Genomic DNA, 21,578 nt, shown 5'->3' on the forward strand with positions numbered 1-21,578 from the left:
TATTGAAATTTCCATGACAGAATCTAATACATTAAATTAGATGAGTGTTAATGCAGTCTGGACATTAGAAAAGATAATGCGGAAGGGAGGGTCTGGATCCGTTAATTTAGTCTTCATTCTGAGATTGCAGTTATCCTTTCTAAGTAAGACTTCACTCAATGGAAACAATGAATGCCACCATCCATACTTCCTATTGGCAAGTAGAATAGATTGGTCCAGCAATCAATGTAAGCCATGTTAAGTCATTGTAATTAAAGATAATTATAATTCCATAAACTACAATGCTGGTTTAAAATATTTACCATTAACATTATTAGGACATAGCATATAAAAAATTAGGATAAGCTGCTCTGCTCTTCATGAAACTAGAGAGTCATTTCTGCTTGCATTTTCATCAATAAGAACTTGGTATTCTCCATTGGAGTTTCCGTCCTCTAGGGCAGATATAGGAGCTGGATCCTTCTCTCTGAAGAAACCAATAATTTCTTTAGTAATGAAAGTTTTCCAAAGTGAGGAACAACTCAAAGAAATTTGTTCCCTTTTGAATTAGAAATGGAAATTGTGTTTCACTATTTCAAGATTTCATCTGAATAGTTGCATACTTCTTCAAGACAGACAAACTAACAAAAAAGACATTGAAAAGAGCAGTTAACATGAAAAGAATAGGAGCATACGTCGTCGAATAAATGACAAGTCCAACTGTTACGACTGCAAAAGAAAGAAAGTATAACCAGTCAACCTGCAATTGAAACGGATAATCTGGTCAGTGGCACTACATGGGAATAATAATTATCCTTATAGTGGCTTAATACCTCCTGTTGGTAGAAGAAGATGCGAAAAACAACTGCCCACATATCAGCAGTAAGGATAGAGAGATTGAACATTGTGGCTCCACTCAACTGTATGTAAAACACTCTCATTAGAGATTGCAAGTTTGTAACCCTGAACATATCTCATTACACTTTTTCAATGCTACAGAAGTATTGATCCATTGACTTGCACCTCCAAAGCTAGCACACACAGCCAATAATGATAAATGGAGAAACATCCTTTCTAAAACTTATATGCAACCATAAGTTGGACACAGAATATGGCAACTAGTAGACTCATTCAACCATCTAATGCTTCAGACCACTCAATGTTATGATTAGTTTTGCTCTAAGTAGAATATTGGCAGAGTAGCCAGGGAAGTCAATTTCACAATAGGAAAAGCAATTTCATAAATGATGGAAGATGAAAGAAATTTACCTTTAGAACAAAAGGAGCAAGTGTATAGAACATAAATAATGCGAGAGTATAGCCTGCAATAGCTAATATCTGAAAGCAAAATAAAAACATAAATTTAAGTTCCACAAGTAATGTTGGAATCTAATCAAGATCAAGGTTTGGGTGAAAATGCAACAAAATTTGCAGATGAGCTAGCTAATGATAGTTTCTCTTTCCTTATTAGCATTCATGTTGGCACAACCAACATTGCCAGAATACAATAAGAAAGATTATACAAGAATAAATCACTTACTATATCTGCAGACCAGTTAACTGATTCCAGACTCTTCACCTCGAATATGGATCTAAAATAAGGTTATGGAATGACAGAAAAATCATATTCGACTCACACAACTCTCATATGTGCCAACTCATAAGATGTTCTTCCAAGTTAAAATCACAAATAAGGAGAGAGGCACTAAAATTTGAGTCTTGGAAGCAACAGGAAATTCAATTATCTAGCATCTGATGCCACTGAAAAGGATACAACTCAACCAGACTCACTAGCATTCCATACAAACCGAGCATTGACACCACTTCAACACGATTTTTGTTCTTAACACAGAATTCCTGCATTTCATTGGGACATTAAAAGATGAGTAACTCCAAAAACGTGGCTTCCATGGTTTCAGTTTTGCAAATCAATTTTTTTTTCCTGTATCTACGAAAAAACATTCATCAAACAAGTTTGAGCTTCAGATTTGCAGAGACAGAGTTGGTTACGGTTCATATACCTCCCCAACATTGCTAAAGGCAAAGAAAAGTGTCCCAGCAATAACAAGTGAATCACCCAAAAGAGGCTTTGAACCACCTGAAAAGATGAACATGTAATTGTGAAATGGCATACAAAGTATTAATGGACTTAATCGGACATAACAAGAACATATATAGTTCTTATTTTCAATGGTTCTTCTAAATTTTGCTATGTAAAGAAACAACTCTATCCACCAATTTGGTAACCTTGAATTTATAATACACCAACTATAAATCACACAACTAGAAAACAAGCCAGAGATGTAAGCAATATTTCACAGCCATCTTGTGGACATCAGAGAAAGTAGTTCTAAGAGGAGTTGAAGAGTGTCACCTTCACCACCCACCCCAGCATCAGAAAGGAGCACCAAACCAAGCCCCAGCACACAGATGGCTGCACCAAATAACTGCCATATGGAATATCTAGTGCCGAGGAAGAACCACGTAAGAACTATGGCCCATGCTACCGTAAAGCAATCCAATAATGTCACACTAGTAAGTGATGAGTACTGATATGCTTTATTAACTGCATCAAAGCAAAACAAAAGTAATGGTTACTGGAAATCCAAGTTCAGCACTAAGCAATGGTCAATTTCTTAGTTTTCTAACCAGAAAATGTCATTTTGTTATTAAGTATTTGTTAGTAGTATGCCTTAGAGCATATCATTTTGGTATGTATCTTGTATATATTTTATTAATAAAAGGCAATTTCACTTTTCTGTTTACATAATCCATTTATGTGTAATTGAAAAGGTTCATTGATATTTTGTTAGAAATTCTATTCTTAAGTTGTTAAGAATATGAGTGACGGTATTTTTAGTACAAAATATCATAAATTGGTTCATAATCGAGGATACCTCACAAAGGACACATGACTTGTCCAGAAATATCGTAATCATGTTTGTTCCCAAAGTATTAATATAAGATATAAATAAGTTGGAGTGGTGAGTCTCATGCCACATAACAAACATGATAGGCACTTATACAGGATAAGTAGGCCGAACCAGTGACGCTTATGACAAGCACATGGAGTTTACTCTTATCAATGCATTGTCATATATCATATTAGTGCATATAATCATTAGACCTGAGATAACACAGTTATCTTGTATATAGGTAGTTTGAGTTTAATACTACTTTCATATTTGTACCATGTATGGGTATATGGGCATGTGTTGGCTCCTACTAGTTATATATGGAGATAGGTAGGTGTTGATTAAGATGGAATCTGTTACCCTAATTAAATAGGGATGAAATCCTATGTTCATTTAATTATTCTTGATGATTTAAGTTCCTGGCCAGGACAAATAGATTTAGTCAGGAAAGAGTTTCTGACAAGAAAATCTAATTAATCAAGAATTGAAATAAAAAGAGAATATAATGTTCATAGCGAATGGAGTTTGACATTAACCATGACTTCAGCTGGAATTGGGATTTTGTAATGAAGAGATTGTAGTGCATGGTAACATATGATTAAAGAAAGATTCATTTAAGGTATTCCTTATTACTAATTGGGTGACCATGGCATGCTATGCTAGGTGTCAACTATGGTCTCTGATATGCCTGAAATGATTTAGAGAAATCATTTAAGGTAAGAAAGAGTTCTAATGATATTATGGGATAATATCATTTATCATTGCCAAAAAGTGATGAGCCTATTAAGTCACACATCTACACAAGTTAATCACTAATTAAAATGTGATTTAATTGATTAATTAAAGAGTTTAATTAATTAATTAATTAAGTTTGGTTTGCAATAAGATTGCAAAGTCCCTAGCATGACTTGAAATCAAATCAAGGTTATTGGATATATAGCATAAATTAAATTTATATTTAAATTGTTTAAATATGAATTTAATCGTAAGAAATTAATTAATGAAGATTAATTAATTAATTAATTTATATTTGATATAAATTAATTTGAAGAGGAGAAATTATAATTTTTAGTTGAGAACTCAAATTAAAAAGTAAGGGTAAATTGGTCATTTCACATGGTGACACATGGCACCATGTAAGCTTGCCATTTGTCTTCCAATCATGCAAGATGATAAAAGTCAATATTCAATCTACCTTTGACACTTGGCTTAATGAGATTAAGTCAACAAAAGTAAGATTAAATCAAGTGGTGACATGTGACAAGGGAGTTAGTGAGACTTTGACCTAAGTACAAAAGGAAAAGAAAGAAGAAACAAAACTCACTCTTCCACTCTTCAAGGTGGATGACAGTCATTGTTTCCTCTCCTCTTCTTGCTTTCTCAATTAATTCAAAGGGAATTTCTTCATTTCCTTTGAATTAAATTTGCTAGAAAATATTCCTAGTGTCTTAAACACCCATTAACCTTCAATAAATCACTAAACCCCATTTTCAAGTGATTGAATAGGCTTGGGAAGTCAAATTGGGGCTGCTATTTGTGTGCTTGTGGTGGACAAGCTAGAGGGACAACATTTGAGATCCTAAGAGCATCCTAAGAGTGGGAATTGCATCAATTGTGCATCAAGAGGTTAGTACTCAAAATCCCTCTATTTAATTAGGGATCAATGAATTAATTTGTTAATTCACAATCTTAAATGATAAATGAAAATTTTAATGCATGCTAAAATGAGTTTTGGTATGCTTATGAGCATTGAAATTGATTAGGCACATAAAACATTTGGTATGTTGCATGTAACCATAGACAAAGTTTTTAAATTTCAATGCTTAAATGTCCTAATTCCCATGCTTCCATGCCTTCATTATTATATATCAAACAACCATTTTCCTTCATATACAAGTATTATTGCTCACAGTTCACAAATTATTGAAAAACAATGCAGAAATATTTCTACATATTGTTCAAAATATATCAAGAAAGACACATAAAGCCCTCCACTTTTTTAAACATTTCCTCTGCATGTATTCAATTTGAAAAATCAGAAATTTTCAGTATGAAAACTGTCATTGTGCTTATACAATATATATTTAGTGTCCAATACTACCTAATCCATGTCTCACAAAAGAAATGGCCAATAAAGTTAATTAGCTTGTCAAACACTGAAGTACAATAAACATTACTTACCAAGATAATTGCCTTGAACATCAACAAATCCTAGGAGGAGATACCAGTACCAAGAAAGCTGCACACCTCCGTATAGAATACGTCAACTCTCAAAACCCACAAGAGCAAATTGAGAACAGATTTTATTCCATTTGATCTATATAAAGCTGACTGAAGAAAATTAAAGAAAGAGGGAAAGATAATACCTGGATTTTTTGGCGCTTATAGAGCAAAATACTAGCATAAACCAAAGCTAATGCAAAGTAATTGAAGATAGACTGAGTAATGGGTGCATCAACACCTAGAGAAGAATAGCCCACAGGAACATGTATAAAAAATAACAAAATATAGAGCAAAATTTTGTCTAAAATTCAAGAACCCAAAATGGAAGCTAAAGAAAAGAAAAAAAAAAAAAAAAACCAGAAAAAACTTGAAAGGGGTTGTTTTAATGGTTACCAAGATTGGCCACTAGAGAAGATGTAAAGCTGGAGAGTGCAAGTGCTAAAGAAACCAACTGACCCAAGAACAGCAAGAAAAGGGTCCTGAGGGTAGCGTGGCTTCTCCACCAGTTCATAGTGAGGCTAAACACACAAAGGAAGGAAAAACAAAAGCTCCCAAAAGGCCAAAGTTGGTATGACTACGAATGAGAAATGAATTCAAAAAAGACTCGTTCCCTTTTCTTGAACTGCAGAATCCATAGTTGAGTTAGTTATACTGATGCGGTGGTTAAGTCACAGTTCAATCAATTTAAGACATCTCTAGCTACCATTCTTTCCCCAGAGCGTCTGGTACAAAAAATTATTTTCCCGAAGTGGGAGCCAAAGCCATTTTTCTCTGGGGGCCGGTGGTTGACTTGATGTTGACTCACCCGCCATTAATTTCCATGAAGCATTATATTATAATTTTGAGATGGGACACCACAGATGCACCATGGGGCAATGGGCAACTGTCCAGTTGATTTTTTGAAAGCGTTGTGCATAATTTTTAAGATTTTTTTACTATAAATACTATACTTATGTATTTTATATAATTTAATAAAATATTTTTAAAAAAATATTTAATTTTTTCTTTATCCTTTACACACATCACTTTAAAAATAAAATAATTAATATTATTAAATTATTATTATTAAAATTAATAAAAATATATTAATAAATTAATTATTATTTTAAAATATAAAGTGACATATAATTTAAGACAAATAAAAAAATATGCATATTTATACTCCATTTATTTATATTCATACTCAATATTTATTCCTTTTTATATTAAATTGATAAAATTGTCTTTCTATATATCTTTTATCATTTAACGTAATAGTTATTCAATTTAATATTTTAAGATATCCATATTTTTCTGGTATTAAATAATAATTTAAAAATTATACTTTTTTATTAATTTTTGGCTATCAAAAATAAAGACCCATATACATTGATATTATAAAATATCAACTAATTATAAATCATAAAAAATATTAAAATTCTAAATTTTTACTTTGTAAAAACTTAATACATTGTTAATTTATTAAGAATTTACAGTTTGATATATACAATTAAATATATTTTTTGAGTTCAATTGTTTAATTTTAACTTCTCATAAATTTTAATATATTGATTTTAGAATTTGGGTTTTCGAGTTTTAATTAAAATTTATTATAAAAAAATAAAAATAAAAAGTGTGATACCTATTAGTATTAGCCCTCTAATCTAAAACTCTTTGTATTGAGTTAATAAATTTCATTTTTAATTTTTATTTTACTCTAATTTACTGTGTTTATATGTTGCATATATTTTTATCTTTGCCTATAAGGACAATTTAAATATTTAAAATATTAAATTTAATTAACTATTCTAATCTAAATAAGTATTAACTGAAACATGTAGGGATAATTTTATCCATTAGAATTATAAGTAAATATTAAAAAAATGTGGAAAAAATTAGTGGGTGCAAATTCAATATCAAAAACTTTAGAGGCCAATAAGAAAGTCAATAAGAAATTAACGAGATAATATTTTAACTAAAGTCAATATCATTATTTTTTATTAAAACAGTTCTACTGTATAAATAATCAACTACTAGTAGTTAATATTCAATATTTATTAAATAGCTGAGAGTCATTAAAATAGTTAATATTTTTAAAGAGAGTGTTTGTTTTTACATTATTTATAAATTAAACCAATAATTTTATTTATAATAATAAAATAATAAATAAATAATTTAATTTAATATATAATAATCTAATTAATTTAATTTATAAATAACATAATAAAAATTTTATGGTTGAGGACATCTTGCTAGGGTAATTTACTTCAATAAATTTTTTTTTTAATTTTTATTAACTTACTTAAAAAAAATTAACTTTTCTTTTTTATAATTTTATCAATATTAAAATTTTTATGAGTCCCTTACGATGCTTTCCACCAATTAAAAATAATAATTTTTTAAAATTTTAATAAAGAAAAATAGTAAAGGGGGAGAAATTATGTTTATGTTTATTAAAATTAAACTTATGCCACATGTCAAAAAACAGTAGGTTTGTTGTATATAGTCGTGACACATTAGTTCCTTTAAATAATTTCTCCTGATAATGATCCTCGCCCTATTAGGATCAACCATGTGGGTCTTAATGCTTGAAAATTGTTAACCAAACCCAGCAACTAATTTCCTTACAAATAAATAGTAAAATAAAAATTTAAAACAAAGTGAATATGATGACTCTGAAATTGGGCTAATCCAACAATAAATTGAAAATTTATTAAACATATTTGAAGTAATATTTAATAAATTAATTATGTTTAATTTTAGAATATAAAATAAATTAGATTTTATAATTTTAATATTTAAAATAAATTTATTTATTGAAAGAATGATTATATTAAAGTTATAAGAATTAAAGTGTGATATAATATATAATTTATAAATTAAATAATTAATTTTTTATATTTTAAAAATTAAAATAAAATATAAGATAAAGTGGAGAGACTAAATTATAAATTTTTCTTAAGATTTTGATACTCAATTTTTGAATTATTAATTAAGGCTCCATTTGTTTCTCATAAAATATTTTTTTGAAAAACACTTTTCACATTTTTCAGTGTTTTAAGTATTCAGAAAAATTAATTAACATAAAATATTTTTCTGATCAAAGAAAAAATTAAATTATTTTTTTTTTAAATGACTTTTATTTTTTAAAAGAAAAAGTTATTTTTTATTTTATAAAATTTAATAATTTTATTAAAAAATAAATACACTAATATATATATTAAATAAATATATATTATTAATTTAATATTATAAATAAACAATAAAAAATATTTATATAAAAAATATTATTTAAAAAATATTTTGTACAAGCTATTTTTTATAAAATAAAAGGAGCCTAAGCCTTCGTCTCTTCTATTTATAATAGTTTGATGATATAATAATCGAGATAGATAATATTTTCATGGCTGGATCGTCACCAGTAAAGTATATAAAATGAGAGATTATGAGGTATGTATGGTGCACATGCATATTCACAGTCTCTAATCTCACGTTGGATTCATTATGCAAGTGGCTTGCATGTTAAGCTATCTAAAGAAATATTAAAATCTAAAATCTATGAGATATTCTTGCAATATCTAGTAAGATTGGCATCTGGCAGTTATAATGATATCTTTTACCACTATATTTGAGGATTAATCATAAAGCTGTAAAAAATAAAAACTATTTACAAATTTAATATGAATTTAAAACTATTTAAAAAAATTATATTTATTTAAAAAATATTATTGAAAAAAAAAATTTCTTGATAGGTTAAATTAACAACTTTTTATCAGAAAATAGTCATATGCCTTTAAAAATATTACTTTCAATGATATTTTCAGACACATGTAGGATATATTAAAAAGAAAATACTTCATAGAGTACAAAAATAACAATTTTAAAATTTTAATTCATTGATTTTCAGGCATCTCATTTATGATTTTTCCATTGTAAAAAACACAATTATTGATTACAACTCTTATAACTCAATTGCTATTAGCCTATTTGCCATTAAGAAATTAAAAAATATAATTAAGATTTTAGGGGTTTCACCAAAATAAGTGCAGAACCAATTCTAATACTAAATTTGGGAAACAAAGACCTTTAATTGTCGGTCTTCTAGTTTGTTCACACGAACGACATGATCAAAGCTCCAACTTTATACCAAAATCCTTTTTGTGATCCCGCCTTGGTTTGGCCATCAACTTGCATAAAAAGAGGATTTAGATTTCTTTAATTTGAACCTTATAGAAGAGTAGAAAAATAATTTATCTAGTTTTAATTTAGGAGTAACAATTTTTAATTTCTCTTGAATTAAACACAATAAGGAAGAAGAAAGTGTTTGGTTTGAGAGAAAATGAATGAAGAAGAAAATGAAATATCCAAAGTTATTTTTCAAAAGGAAAACTTGGCCTTTTCATACTTTAGGGATTCTCATATCCTTAAAGTGTAAAATAATCCATAACAATTAGGGATTTGATAAAAAATAAGATGACTTATACAACTTTTAGGAATCTCATATCCCTAAAGTGGTCTTTTAATTTCTAACATTTAGAGATTTCAATAATCTCTAATATTTAGAGATTTCAATTATCTCAAGTTAATTAGTGGAAGACCACTAATCATTACTAATTTTAAAAGTGTTAATATATAATTCAATAATTAGATGTGCTTTCAACTTTTGATTGCACCACTTGTCAAGTTTGTATTAATTAGGGATTTGAATTAAGACATAGCACTTTAGAGATTTCCACATCCCTCAAGTGCCATGGAATTCTCTAACAAGCTATTTATTTAATTTTCTCTCATAATTTTTTGAGCCATAATGGCCAAATAAATTATACTAACCCATTAATTAATTAAGCTTATATTTAAATACTTTAAATATTAGTTTAAATTCTTCCATTGTTGAATTTTGTTTCCAATAATGCTAGACACTTTACAATCTAATTGCAAACTAAATTCATTAATTTAATTAATCAATTAAATTATTTAATTAATTATGCCTTGATCATTTTATTCTTATATGTGTAACTTCTTAGGTTTATTACTAATTGGCAATGAAAATAATATTAACTATTTAATATTATTGAAACTCTTTCTATACCAAGAGTAAAAATCTCTTTTCACCCTAGCATAGTGTACAATGACTTCCTAACTAATGATGGATTAATTCATCCCTTAATTATTGAATCTTGATTATGCATACCATGCACTAAAATTTCTCCGTTATATAATCTCGATTCTAATTAGGGTCATGGTTTATGTAAAATCCTAATTGCTTTGAATCACATGTTGTGACACCCCTTACCCGACTACAGTGTAGCCGAGCAAGTTATGCCACTCAGTGTGCCGGAGCACTCTATTTTATCTTAATTCATTTTTATCATAGTTTTGAAAATAACTTGTGAAATATAATTCATTTATTGAAATTGTAATTTATTTGAGGTTCCGAAAATTTTATAGAAAATCCGGCGGAGTACCGGCTAAAAATGGAGAAAACAGTTCTTCGGAACCTGTGAAAAACACTTCCTATGATCATATTCAATCATCTCATCACTCTCAAACTTCAATATCAAAATCTCAATATTTTTCACCATTCATTTCTTAATCATTCATCTCATGTGATAATCATGTACAAGTCACAGTTATGTATTCACTTTTCCTTTCACAAACACAATTTTCTAAACAATTCCTCTTTATTTGTCATTCAATCATTTCACATCATCATTAGACTCAAATCATAAATAAATTCTCACATGTGATTCATAATCACAAATTACAAGTACTTACATTAATACAAAATTATAATACATTTGTTCAAATACATATGATAAAATAAGAGTTTAATTACAAAATTTACAAAAATCTCAAAATACAAAATGGGACCTAGTGTCCTACCAATGCACTGTGAATGGTGAGGTGACACGGACACTATGCAGAACTGTGAACTGCTTTACTGAATTTGTGGTCTACTGGGCCCTCTGTCCAAATCTTCAGTACCTACGCGTTGCAAAAGCGACGCGCTAAGCATAAAGCTTAGTGGTGCCAATAATACAAGAAAATATAATATGCAAATAAAAATAATAATTTCCTTACTATTGTGTTCATAAGAAATGAATAATTACTAACTTATTGTTTAGTCGATGGCTAATCAGGTTTTATGATATTAACTTCTTCATGCATTTCGTTAATTATTTTCTTCATGATCTTGAGCTTCTTTGTATTTTTGTAATCATTCCTGATTCTTAATTTTCGTATTTTCTTTAATAATCAGTTCAATCACAGTTATACTTTTCCATGCTCAAGTAGCCTATACTGGATGACTGGACTGGATAACGGGTCGTTGGCACTGGACACCGCGGTGCCTCGGGCCATCATACTATGGGACGCAGAACGTCAACCATGTATGCAGTCAGTATGGCTAAAAAGCCATGATATCACATAATCGGGCATAAAAGCCATGCATACGGGCATAAAAGCCATGAATACGGGCATAAAAGCCATGAATACAAGCATAAAGTCTTTCGCAGTACTACTAAAACAATACCCTATTGGCATGCCAAACTATCCAAACCAATCTTGTTAGGAATACTAGGGCATTTAATACTTTAAAATGTTAATATATTGTGCTTTATGACTTCATTATTTCATGATAAATTTCAATCATAATTCATACATTCATTTGATCATTTATATGATCACAATTCACATCAATTATTCTTTTATACCATTGTACTCAAAATACTTCTCCTCTTTACAATAATGAGAACTAATGTCTCATTCATACATTAATATGGTTTATTTATCTATTCATTATGTTATTCATATTGATCACAATTCTAAACAATGGTTCACATGTACCATTGTATTCAAAACATTTTTCCTTTCTCATTTATACATTCAAGAATCTACTTATGTAATTACAAATTTTATATTTCAAGTTGAGTTACTAATATTTTATGAATTCCATTTGTGATGGGCATATATGCCCTAACTATCTATTCACATCAATTAGGTGACTTATTTTTCATGTTTCAAGTAATCCATGAATATTTCATGGATTTCAAATTTATGGCCTAATTTCTTTTTAACAATTTTGACTAGGATGCATAGTCCATATTTGTCATACAATTCTAAGCATTTAAGCTTAGAATTGGTTCTAGGTCTTCATCTTAATTCACTAATCATTTTGATTACTATTCACCATACTAGTCAACCAAAATGTTGACCTTTTTATACTTAATGGATATATTAATTCTAATTACACCAAAATCCCACATTTTGAGTTTTACATTTACTAGTATTAATTGCCAATTGCAATTTAAAGTCCCCTAGATGCATTTCTAATTTCAAATTTTGAATTTTAAGTTTTGGTGTCACTATTCACCTCATTGGTCAACAAAAATGTTGACTTTTGCATAGACAATAGGTACATTGGTTTTAACACTCCCGATGTACCACATTTTGCATTTAAAACTTGTTGGAATCAATTACCAAATCCATTTCCAAGCTTATTTCAAGTTTTCATGTCACTATTCACTTCTTTAGTCAACTAAAATATTGACTTTTGCATAGAAAATATGTACATTGACTTTGGCACTTCCAACATACTACATTTTTCATTTAAAACTTATTGGTTTTGGTCACTTTCTCAAAGCTTAGGTCATTTTGGCAAAATTGCCAATTTTCGGTTTTGGTGCTCCGAAGTTGCACTGTTTCATTGGTCGATTTACTGTTGGAATTTGACAAAACTTCCTTCATAGAAAATGTTCCTTATTTTGTCTAGTTGAATTTCTTTTTTTGAATCACTCCATTTGGAGTTTTGTAGCTCAAGTTATGGCCAAAATAAGTTTACTGTTCACGTGTACTGTTCCTGCTGAAATTTTGGGTTTTGGCATATTTTGGTCCAACTTTGGTCAGTAATTTGACCAAGTTAAGTTCATAATTTGGTCTAACTTTCTTCATATGAAATGTTTTATCATGCCTTAGGTTTCCATCGGTTCAAGAATCGCCTAAATCCGAGTTTTCTAGAGAGAGTTATAGCCATCCAAACATTACTGCTCAAATGAAAATTCTAGAAATCTCAGTACAGTAAATTTCACTTTGCTCAATGATTTGATTAGGTTCTGGTCATAATTTGTGGTAGGTTTCTTCATGAAAGTTGTTTGTCTATGTCTTAACTTGTTGCTGTAACAATTTCAGATCAATTGACCATTTCTACAGTGAATTATGGCCAAATGAACAGTTACTGTTCATTTGGTCATTCTGCAGGGGCTGTTTGCAGGGTATCCGGATTGGGGCCAACTTTTGGTCCTCTTGCTTTGGTCTTTTGGGCATGGTTTCTTCAGTAAAAATGTGCTATTATAAGCCTAGTTTCATGTCCAATTGGCCAAACACCAATTGGACCAACACAGCCTAAGTTATGGCAGTGCAAGTGGACTGAATTTTCAGTCCCTCTGCTGCTGTCCTAGGGCAGCCTGCAACTTCACTTTGCAATCCTATTTTTCAGTCCATTTTATGGTCAACTTACCTAAGATGGTCACTAATTGACCATTAAAATGTGCTCTAATAATTTCCTAAGCCAAGTCAATTTTTACTCCCCAAAACCCTAGCTTCACATTAGGTTTTCTACAAAATGCCTTAGTTAGCATACCAACTTATTATTCTTATGTTTATAAACTTCCTACATGATTCTAGTTCACTTCAAGCTCATCAAAAACACTCCTTCCTATTCCTTCACTAGGGCAGCCAAAACTCATGTACACATACACATGAATTTTGTTCATTTAAATTATATTTTCTTACTAAATTCAAGTTCCATTTCATGAAATTAAAGAGTTTTAGGTATATAGTGCACTAACCTTGAATAGGGCAGTTTTTTTCCCAACTCAAACTTCTCTTTCTTTCCTCTTCTTGGCTGCCAAAAGCTTGTTTAAGGTGTAGGGTAAAATTTTAATGAAGTGGGGTTAGGGTTTTATGGTGAAACAAGGTAGGAAATTAAGCTTGCTTGATTGAACATCAATGGAGGGAGGAAGAAGAGAAACTCACGTTTTTGGCTGAAGAGAAGGCAGCTGGTTTTTGGTCTTCCTTGGTCTTTATTTAGCTCTTTTATTAGTTAGTCAAATGGTTACTTAAAGGTGATTGGTTGGCAATTTTAAATGACATCACAATGATGCCATAAATAAGCTTTTTCTTCACTTTCTTTTCTTTCCTCCACTACTCATCTTCAATTTAATTTATAGTAATGTTTATCCATATTTTATGTCATATTAATTATTTACTCAACTGGACAAGTCGGCCAAAAATCACATCTGAAGGCGAAATGACCAAAATGCCCTCCGTTTGGCTTAACGGGTCAAAATTATCTGTACCAATTGAAAAATTTTTCTAAATATTTTCTTGGCATTCTAATGCCATAGGAACCTCAATGACCCTTCTCTGGAGTCCTAAAAATTATTTTATGAATTTTTCCCCGGGTCTAGGGCTCCTCGTTGTGAGAACCGCAACTTCCCTCTGGTTACCCATCGCTTGGGCACCGGCTCGTTTAACTTGGTTGTATTTTATTTCTAAAATTTTTACTAAATTTTTCTTATTAATATTTGAGTTAATTATGGTTCCTCACTTAAGTTTAAATATTTTTCCGAACGTTATAGCTGTCCGGACCGACACCGATCACCGGAACAGTAGAATGTACGGAGTTGCTACCGGGATGGTATTACACATGTCCTCATCTTAATTGTAATTCTTGGTTAATAAGACTTTTCAATCAGAAACTCTTTTTTGACTTAGTCTATCTGTTATGACCAGGAACTTTTGTTATCAATAATAATTTAAATAGGCATAAGATTTTACCCTATTTACTTATGGCAACTGATTCCATATTGACTAAATACCTGCCTCCACATATAACTAGTTGGAGGCAACACATGCCTGTATTCCCATACTTAGTATAAATATGTAAGCAATATCAAACTCAAACTACCTATATACAAGATAATTATGTTATTTCAGGTCAAAAGATTATATGCATTATTATAATCTAGATAACTATGTATTGATAAGAGTAAATTTCATATACATATCATTTTTATGTCACTGGTTCGGCTTACTTATCTTATAAATGCCCACTGTGTTTGTTACATAACATGAGACTCATCATTCCATCTTATTAGTATATCATACTAATTCATAAAAATAAATAGAGGTGACAGTCTATATGAATAAATTATATCCCATGAGATATCCTTAACCTTGAACCATAATTTAATTTATAGCACTTGTGCTAAATTATTTCATTACTCATATTCTTAACAACTTAAGAATGAAATATCTAATAAGCTATTAAAGAATATTTTCAATTAAGTTTAAACCATTTAAATTAAAAGAAAATATATTTATTATTAATAAGTAATAAATATTTACAAGATACAAATTACAAGTTATGTTATAAAGCATACTACTAAAAGCGTATGCTTTTAAAAACGTCACTCATAATGATATTTTTAGAAAAATGTGATATAAAAAATAAAATTATTTTATTTAAACGTATACAATTACTTTTTTCTGTTTGTTATTCGATCATTTTCCCTTTTTAATGAGTGTAATATATATATATATATATATATATATATATATAAACACAAAATTTATTAAATAATTTTATAAAGTTTAAATTTAAGATATAATTTTGTTAATAAACAAAACCTCAAAACTTAATTATTTCATATTAAAAATAAAATTAAGGGCATTTTGATATTATTGCTAAAATTATTAGTAATTGCATTAGGCAGAAATTGAGCAAATGAATTAATCTATCAACAAAATAAAAAATGACAAACTAACTTATTAGATTTTTAAAACATAGAGACTAAATTATTAATTTTATGAAATTTCGGAGATTATAATGAAGCTTACCCTAAACAAAATAAAACACACTAAAAATAAAATAAAATTTTCAATTTTTCCATTAGATAGAGTTCTTGTGATATTATAATATCTTTTATTTTTTTTATTTTATTTTAATTTTAAATAATGTTAAAATTGTAAAAATAATTTTATTTAAATGATTTTAAAATATATATTCATTATGCGCTCGTTAACAGGAAAATAATTGAATAAAAAAAAATTACAAACAAAACTAATTATACACCTTTAAAAAATTTTATTTTTTATATCATATACTTCAAAAAAGGTCATTGAAATGACGTTTTAAAAAACATGAACCACGTGCTTCTAAAAATATCATCAGGAGTGGTGTTTTCAAGGCATATGACTATGTATCTTTTAAAATGTTATTAAAAATAATGTTTTTAAAAGCATATAGCTATGCTTTCAGATAAAAAAAAATTGATTTAATATATTAAGAAAATTCATTTTCCAATATCATTTTCTCAGCAAACATTACTTTTGTAAATAATTTCAAAACAACTTCAGATTTGAAAATACCTTTTATTTTTATATTTTTTAATAATTAATTTTATTTTTGAAAGAAAATTTTTAGAGGTACTGCATAGATTTTTAAAGTAATGAATTTATTTGAGAGCATGAGTTTAAAAAATTGTAAAATTTTTTTAGAAATTTCAAAACTTTTTTTTGAACTCACTAAATTAATGAATTGAAAATTTTTTGAAAAAGTTTCATGCACATTAATGCACAACCTAAATCATATCTTGATTAAATCAAAATTTAGGTTTAACCGCTCGTATTTTAATGGGTCTTATGACCCTTAATAAATTATTGTAAATTTAATTGAGTAATTTATATTCTGTTTGGTTCAATTATATCGCAAAATTCATTATAGAATTTGGTATATTTTATATTAAATATAAAATTTATTTCAAATGAAATAAATTTTGTGTTTGAAATAAATAAAATAAAATAAAATATAATAAGAGAATAATTTTACCATTTAATATATATATAATTTTAAATTTAAAATTCATTTATAAAATTGATGAAATTTAGTTTAACTATATTAAAATTAATTATTAATAAATTTAAATAAATTTTTATTAAAACTAAATATTAAAATTTTATATTTATAAATAAATTTCACAAAATTTTATAAAATTTATTTATATAAAATATTATCTGAAAATACTCAAATATTTACATAATTTTACGAGTGCTAACCTATATTAATACCTCAAATATTAATTTATTTCGGAGCCTTTCAGTTTTGATAAGTTTCAAGTCTATTTTCTTTTAACACGCATGATTCCCAAGTTACATGTTCGTAAGCTTGAATTTAATCCCACTAGCTGCCTCAATTTGTTAAGAGGGAAACTAAATCTTTAAATTAAAAAACAACCGGCGGCTCTCTTAGTCCCAAGATAATAATAATATATAAAAATAAAATTAAAAAAAGGCATAATTTTCACGTGTAACTTATTTTTGAGCTTGTGGCCTCTCGGCCTGCCCAACTTAAACTATAAAAAAGTTTTCGATAATTTAATTAAAATTTAATTTTAAAAATTCGAAATATAAATCTATCAAATATTTTTAATTATTAATTAAATTAAATTAAATTAAATTTATATTTATGCATCCCACTTTTCAACTTGGTGGTCCAGAATCCAACTTTGGGCCGAAGGCAGCAGGTGATGACGACGAAAATCTTATTCAAGCGTATCCATCATTATCCATGGCACACGCTGGTGATGATTCACCAAAGCCTCATGAAAAATCCATTTTACCATAAAAATATATCCGATTAATTTCATTTATTGTAATTTAATTTTAACTTTTATAATAATATCATCCTTAATTAAATTTTAATTTGTATCTCATTTTGATTTGATTAATAAAAAGAAGAAATTGGTATGATATATTTTTATAAATTAAATTAAAATATAAACTAATGAAGCTAAACTTTAAGATTATTAAATTAATAATTTTAAAAATTATTTAAGTTAGTAAGTGAATTTATTTTTTCTAATTTATTAATTAGAAATTAAATTCAAGAAATAAACTTAGAAGAAAGTGGTTTATTGCTTTCATTTTTAATTGAATTCTGTGATATCCAAGTTGAATTTAATATAATATGTAAAAATGAATTATATTATTTTATAATAATAAATAAATACGTTAATAATAAATATAATTAATTTTACCATTAAAAATAATATGATTTAAAAAAAAAAAATCCTCGTACATCATTGGATGTGATATTTCATTGGACAAAGAGATAAAATTTGACCCGAAATTGGGATGGGAGTACAGCTAAGCAAAACAATGAACCGTCACCATGCGAGGCATGATAGAACCCACCAAACGGCAACATAACCAACACCTCCTTCTCTTCATATATATTTTTTTTAAATAACACCTCCACCGCCCATGCTCCCAACTTCTTTTTTATTGAAAATATATATTTAATATAAATTTAATTTTTTATAAAAAAATTTATTATTTAAACTTTAATATATTGATTATTTAATCTTTTCATTTTTAAAATATATTATTAAATTATTTAATCATTTTATTAAATTTTTAATAAATTTTAATCAATTTAATTTCATTATTTTAATAAAATTAATTAATTAAAATTTATATTTTAAAAAATATTATTATTTAATTTTTTTATTTTAATGAAATTATTATATTTTAAAAAATATATTTATAAATAAAAAATAAAATTTTGTTGCATAAAATTAAATCTAAATTTATATATTTTTTAAATTATTTAAATATTTTATTTAAATTCATGTGCATTATTTTTGTATTTTTTATATCTGAAAACAATATACTTATCTAAATCTCCAATTAATTGTAAACAATTCAAGAAAATTGAGAAATTATACTTAAAATTATAAAAAAAAGTTCACATAATAAAATTTTTATTTTTAAAATATAGAGATTAATCGATTAATTTTAATACTCAACTCAACTAAGTCTTTATCTCAAAAATTTGGAGTCAGCTCTATGGATTCACTTTCTCCACTCTGAACGATTTTGGATTAAATCCTCAGAAATGTGTAATGCTTCTAGGTCATGTTGTACTACTATCCTCCAAGTCAATTTAGGTCTACCCATTTTTTTCTTTCTATCCTCTAACCTAATGTGCTCTACTTGTCTAACTGGAGCCTCCGTATGTCTACGCTTCACATGATCAAACCACCTCAATCTCCCTTCTCTCAACTTATCTTCAATTGGCACCACTCTTAACTTTTCTCTAATACTCTAATTACGGACTTTATCTAGTCTAGTATGGCCACTCATCCACCTTAACATTCTCATCTCTGCAACTCTTATCTTAGATGCATACGACACTTTCAGTGCCCAACACTCACTACTATATAACATAGTCGATCGTATGACTGTACGGTAAAATTTTCATTTCAATTTATTGGGAATCTTACGATTACATAAAACTCCCGTGGCACATCTCCACTTCAACTATTAAGTTTTAATCCTATGACTAACATCCTTCTCACATCCCCCATCTACTTGAAGGATTAAGCCTAGATATTTAAAGTAATTACTTTGGGGCAGTATCACTCCATTCAAACTAACTCATTCCCTGTCACCAGTTTGGCCTTCACTGAACTTGCAATGCATGTATTATGTATTCGTTTTACGTAACTTAAAACCCTTTGACTCTAAAGTACTTCTCCAAAATTCTAGCTTTCTATTGACTCATTCTCGTGTCTCATCAATCAGAACAATATCATCCACAAACATCATGCACCAAGGAATACTCTCTTGTATATGTTTCGTTAGTTCATCTAAAACTAATTAATTAATTTGAATATAATAAAAAAATTAAATAATAATATTTTTTAAAATATAAAAATTAAATAATATATTTTTTAAAATATAAAAATTAAATAATAATAATTTTTAAAATATAAAAATTAATTATTTAATTTTATTAAAATATAAAATTAGTTAATAATTTAATTAGTACCTGCTAAATTTAGTAGGAAAATTTAATAATTTAATTAAAATAAAATATAAAGATTAAATAATATTTTTTTAAAAAATATGTAAATTAAATATTTATTTTTATTAATATAAAGAAATTAAATAATAATTTTATTAAAAATAAATTTAATAATAATTTTATTAAAAATAAATTTAATAATAATTAAATTTTTTATTTCTTTTAATAAGTTTCCAAAAGCCAAAATCAGCTCATAACCTCCACGCGTTCAAGCACACAGTTTCATCGAGTCGGCTTCTTCGCCCATATTTTTTGTGTATTTAATAAGTTTCCGTGGCCAGCCCCCGCTTTTCATTTGCAGCATAATTGGGAGGCGCCGGGCTCTGCACTGCACCTTCATTTCCATTTCGGCCTTCTATTTTTCCCTTCCACTTCTTCCTTCCAACCTGTCTTTCAGATATTTTCCTCTCCTTTTTAACTAATTATTATTATTTTTGTATAATTAACCATTATTATCTTCATTTGTCCCTTTTCTCCGCTCCTTCCTCTTTCTGTTTCTGTTTGTTTCTTCTTAATTTTCTTTCTTTTCTTTCCTTTTATCCTTCCTCTCTCTCTCTCTCTCTCTCTCTCGTTAAGATTCTCCCTCCGCTTCCTTCTTTCCGTTATTCTTCAATTACTCAGGTGCGTATCTGTTTTCTTTTTTAATTTTTTTAATTCATTTTAATTTTATATCTCTGCTCTGTTTGGTTGCACAGAAAACTAATTTTTTATTATTGTTTTCAAAAATCGTTAGGTTCCATATATCGGAAGGTATCGGGATTGAGATCTATCAAGGATTGTAATATGGCGGAAGAGCACAGATGCCAAGCGCCTGAAGGTCACCGTCTTTGCGCCAATAACTGTGGATTTTTCGGGAGCCCTGCCACGATGAACCTATGCTCCAAATGTTACAGAGATTATTGTCTCAAGGAACGACAGGAACAACAACAAGAAGCATCTATTAAAGCCTCTCTTTCCGTTACATCCTCGTTGCCTCCTGTACTGGCCGTAGATTCTCTGCCTTCTCCGGCGATCGCCTTGCCAGAGGTACGAAGTGCTGCGACGGAGGTGACAGCTGCGGTTGAGCAGCCGAATCGGTGTTCCACGTGCAGGAAACGCGTCGGATTGACCGGGTTTAAGTGTCGGTGCGGGACAACGTTCTGTGCGACCCATAGATACCCGGAGAAGCATGGCTGCACCTTCGATTTCAAGAAGGTTGGAAGAGAGGAGATCGCGAGGGCCAATCCTCTCGTCGTAGCTGAGAAGCTGGCAAAGATTTAATATGTAGCGGTGGATCTCCTGATGGGAGAAAAACATAAAGGATGATTGGCCTTGCATCAGATGAGTAAACCACCATCGTCGATCACAGCCGTTAATCACGCAGCTGATCAGGCAAAGATCTATGGCTTTGGAATTTGGATAATCTTTTCTCTGTCTTCCGTTTTAATATTATTATAAAAGTATATTCTTAAAAAAAGTTTTAATTAATTATATCTATGGCTTTGCGTGTGAAAAGATTAAAAAGGAAAAAAAAAAGGATTTGATTTTCAAATACTCGGTGGTGTTGTAGATTC

The 21,578-nt window shown here is 28.5% G+C and overlaps 2 protein-coding genes across 4 annotated transcripts; one reads left to right on the forward strand and one right to left on the reverse strand.

The window, feature by feature from the left end:
- Positions 1-210: 210 nt before the first annotated feature.
- LOC110646620 (uncharacterized) lies at positions 211-5,886 on the reverse strand. Of its 3 annotated transcripts, XM_021800117.2 has the most exons (12): positions 5,821-5,884; positions 5,511-5,739; positions 5,261-5,355; positions 5,076-5,133; positions 2,354-2,545; positions 2,001-2,077; positions 1,754-1,836; positions 1,520-1,571; positions 1,249-1,317; positions 813-899; positions 675-739; positions 211-466 (listed from the first exon to the last, which is right to left on the reverse strand). In XM_021800117.2, the coding sequence occupies exons 2-12, from the start codon at positions 5,626-5,628 to the stop codon at positions 358-360; spliced, it is 1,005 nt and encodes a 334-aa protein (XP_021655809.2). In that variant the 5' UTR covers positions 5,629-5,739; positions 5,821-5,884; the 3' UTR covers positions 211-357. The 3 variants fall into 3 exon arrangements, with proteins under 3 accessions (XP_021655809.2, XP_021655810.2, XP_021655811.2); XM_021800118.2 differs by having other exon boundaries at positions 5,574-5,886; XM_021800119.2 differs by having other exon boundaries at positions 362-466; positions 675-708; positions 5,511-5,885.
- Positions 5,887-20,297: 14,411 nt separating this feature from the next.
- On the forward strand, positions 20,298-21,558 carry LOC110653170 (zinc finger A20 and AN1 domain-containing stress-associated protein 4). The gene is made up of 2 exons (XM_021808756.2): positions 20,298-20,646; positions 20,759-21,558. Exon 2 carries the CDS (start codon positions 20,809-20,811, stop codon positions 21,283-21,285), a length of 477 nt encoding a protein of 158 aa, XP_021664448.2. The 5' UTR covers positions 20,298-20,646; positions 20,759-20,808; the 3' UTR covers positions 21,286-21,558.
- The last annotated feature ends 20 nt before the right edge of the window (positions 21,559-21,578 follow it).

Source organism: Hevea brasiliensis, chromosome 3 (genome assembly GCF_030052815.1).
Source record: "Hevea brasiliensis isolate MT/VB/25A 57/8 chromosome 3, ASM3005281v1, whole genome shotgun sequence".
In the NCBI taxonomy this organism is placed as follows: Eukaryota; Viridiplantae; Streptophyta; class Magnoliopsida; order Malpighiales; family Euphorbiaceae; genus Hevea; species Hevea brasiliensis.